Here is a 3,277-nt window from a genome sequence, read left to right on the forward strand (position 1 = left end):
ACGAAACAATAAAGATTCAAGTTATAATAATAGATAGACTAGATTTTGACCTGCGCTTGTTTATTTTATTTTTTTTCAATTGACAAATATTTAGTAAATGTCATATTTTCATATATTTGTGTTTTATTTTATAAAAGATTTAAATTTTTTATCTTTATTTATCGTATTTCATTTTAAATGACTATTTATGTTTAAACTTTATTTCTTTAATGAATTAAGTTGGTATAACTCTGATAAATTAATTTTATTATGTGGTTAATATTTTAATAAAAAAATTATACATTTAATAAAGATTTCTACTTTTCAATGAAAAAAATCCATTTTTTTATGAATGCTTAAATTATATTAAGAAAAGAAAAAAATAATAATAATTAAAAATAGTTGAAAAAAAATTATTTGAACTTGGACTCAATAGCCTAAAAGAAAAAAAATGTGAGAATTGAATCTGATTTCTTAATCGGCCCAAATAGCCCAAGAGATATATGATGTGGGCTGGATCTGAAAAAAATGACCCAATATAGATGTGTTATTAATATTACTTGATTGCCTTTAATAAAACATGCAATGTTAGTAAAAAAAAAAGGTAGACTAAGGTAAAAATGACAATAGGATCTTGCTTTAATAGTATAGATTTATTGAGTTTGACCACAAAAAAAAAAAGAATATAAATTTATTGATTTTATTTAGGGTTTCTACATCCTATCATACAAATGTATGAGTTCTTAGACGATAGAAGAAGATCTTAGGTCGAACTCATCATAATTTAGTTTAAGAAAACAAAGAGATAAGAAAACTATGTAGGGGGAGGGGGGAGGGGGGAGGGGAGGGGTTTAACGAACCTTTCTTAGTTGCATTATATTATTACGAAATAAGTTACACAAAGGACACGAGTTTCTTGTTCTTCTAATTGTACATTTTTTTTTGCCAAATATGTGAATTACCATTAGAAGGGCGTTAGAGCATTGAGAGTACCTTTCCCTAGTACGAGAGGACCGGGAAGGACGCACCAAGCATGTGTGTAACTAGTTTATTGTACTTGTACTTAACCATGGAAATATACTATTTTTCAAATCATCCTTCAGCATCTCTTCTGTCCATTTGGATAGATATACATATATGTTTATGGTTGAGCACTGAAGCTAGACTTGTACTGTTAACTGGTATGGTGTGTATATCAAACCTTACCCAATACTAATCTATAGGTCCCAACTCTAGAGACAGACATTTAAACTTATTTTTGTGTGTTTAGCCTTGTAATAGTATAAGATATACACAGGGACAATAAAATGTTTTTTACTAGCTAATACGCCCATTCCTTAGGAAGAAAAACTTGTTTAGAACAAGATGAGATGATGGGGCATGTCTTCTTCTTCGGTCTCTTCTCTTCTGGGCTACTCACCGGTCTTGCAGGAAGAAACACTCCAGTGCCACGTGGCTTTATCCCCCCAGAACCAGCATCATCGCTTTGCTTTTTTATGAAACCGTAGTTGTTCGACGGGTAGCACGTCCGTAGCTTCCGATCATAGTAGCTACCTTCTCTATAGCTCTGTTCAATTATGTAAGAATGACTGGTTAATTAGACATCCTTAACATTTAATAATACTAATGAGACATGGTATAGCAATTAAAGAACCTGTGGAAATGGACCGATGCAGTCAAGAAAGACCTCGTTGAAGAGATTTGAAGGTAAGAGAAGCAACACTTCCTCCAAACGTAGCACAACCTCTCCCTTGCAAGACATGTTGCTACGATTTCAAATAATACTATCAAACTACATCCCATGCATTTGTAATATATATGCGTTACGCCCAATATTCAGATGGCAAATACATATTAATCCTGATATGGGTCCGGTCGAGTTGGGTGAACCTCTTTTTGTGTAGGTTGTGGTGGTGGTTGTAGTTATGTATGTATGTGGCTTCTCTAAGGTTTAGTTCTGCTTAAACCATAAACACTAGAGTTGGTTGGTCATGCAAAATTCTTCTAACCCACCACACCAACCCTTGTATATTGTTCCTTCTCATTTGACCACCAAACACCACATATATATATATATATATTATTAGTGGTTGACCTAAATATTCAATCCAAATGGCAAATGTCAGTATGTGTTTTTTTTCCTTTTCTTTGAAAAGAAACATGAAGGAATGAATCAATAATGGACAATTTTTTTTTTGTCGACTAATATAATAATGGACAATCAAATCTTGGAAATGTTAATTCTTCTTGTATTTTTTATCCTGACAATCATGCGAATTTTCCAAGTTGGTTCTGTGTAGGTGTGTCAAATTTGAATGATTAAGTTTACTACATATTGAAACTATCCTGCTAACAAATGGGGTTGGCTAGTGACACTTGAGTTATAACCCCAACTAGTATTACCCCCGTGCTATGCACGGGTCAGCTTCACTGTCTTCTAACTTATCCGATCATAAATTTACAATTACTATTAAAATAAATTATTATTTTAGTTACATATTTTCTTAACCTATATAACACATCGATGCTAAAATAGATGCATTCAACAAAGCGGATAAAATACATCATAAAAATATGGTATAAATATTATACTTGATACATGTTCCAATAAAATATAATACTTGATATATTCAGTTTTGTTTTTGTAAATAATCCCTCTTTAAAATACAAACCTATTCATCTAACATAACAAATATAAAAAATGAAATATTGAACAAAATGAAACAATAAAATTATGATAAATTATAATTTAATTGAAAATGTTTTGATATAAAAATTGCAGCTAGATAAAATTCTGATAAAACAATCAAAGAATTCTATATAAACAGATTAAAAAGAAGTTTTGTCTATTTAAACAGATTTTCTCATACCATGATTTAAATCCAGTCGTGTTAACCTTTTTCTATAAGAATTAACTTTTCATGCTGAGAATAACTTTAGGCTTCTGGTAGTAATATTGTGTGAAAGAAAGCTCTGTTTTTCCACCATTTTGTGTAAGTGTAAACTACAAAACAGAAGTATACTATGATCAAATCCTCAACTTTGAATCATGCAGAAAAATATAATAGAATAGTGTTCGAAAAAGAGAAGAAATGAATTTAAATAATTTTTGTCAAATTCGAAAACAAAATAAAATTACCAAGAAGATGAAATTGTGGAGACGAAGAAGAGAAAAAAAAGATTATCTTCTCTGCTGTGTATTCTTAGACCAAAAAGTGAAACAAAGAAAAGAATATTGAAAAGTAAAAACCGTAACTGAATGTTTTATAAGAGGTGAAGCAGTTGACATTGAGAGGGA

General features: G+C 30.5%; 1 protein-coding gene across 1 annotated transcript; it reads right to left on the reverse strand.

Annotated features, from left to right (window-relative positions):
• Positions 1–879: 879 nt before the first annotated feature.
• On the reverse strand, positions 880–2,172 carry BNAA09G54350D. Its single transcript, XM_013862876.3, has 2 exons — positions 1,634–2,172; positions 880–1,546 (listed from the first exon to the last, which is right to left on the reverse strand). Exons 1-2 carry the CDS (start codon positions 1,739–1,741, stop codon positions 1,301–1,303), a joined length of 354 nt encoding a protein of 117 aa, XP_013718330.1. The 5' UTR covers positions 1,742–2,172; the 3' UTR covers positions 880–1,300.
• Between the last annotated feature and the right edge of the window lie 1,105 nt (positions 2,173–3,277).

Source organism: Brassica napus, chromosome A9 (assembly GCF_020379485.1).
Source record: "Brassica napus cultivar Da-Ae chromosome A9, Da-Ae, whole genome shotgun sequence".
NCBI lineage: Eukaryota > Viridiplantae > Streptophyta > Magnoliopsida > Brassicales > Brassicaceae > Brassica > Brassica napus.

Excerpts from the sequence above, each read along its gene's own strand:
- BNAA09G54350D (XM_013862876.3), bottom strand. The coding sequence starts at position 1,741 with ATGTCTTGCAAGGGAGAGGTTGTGCTACGTTTGGAGGAAGTGTTGCTT. Across the intron at positions 1,547-1,633 it reads GCATCGGTCCATTTCCACAG|AGCTATAGAGAAGGTAGCTA; the intron begins GTTCTTTAATTG and ends ATAATTGAACAG.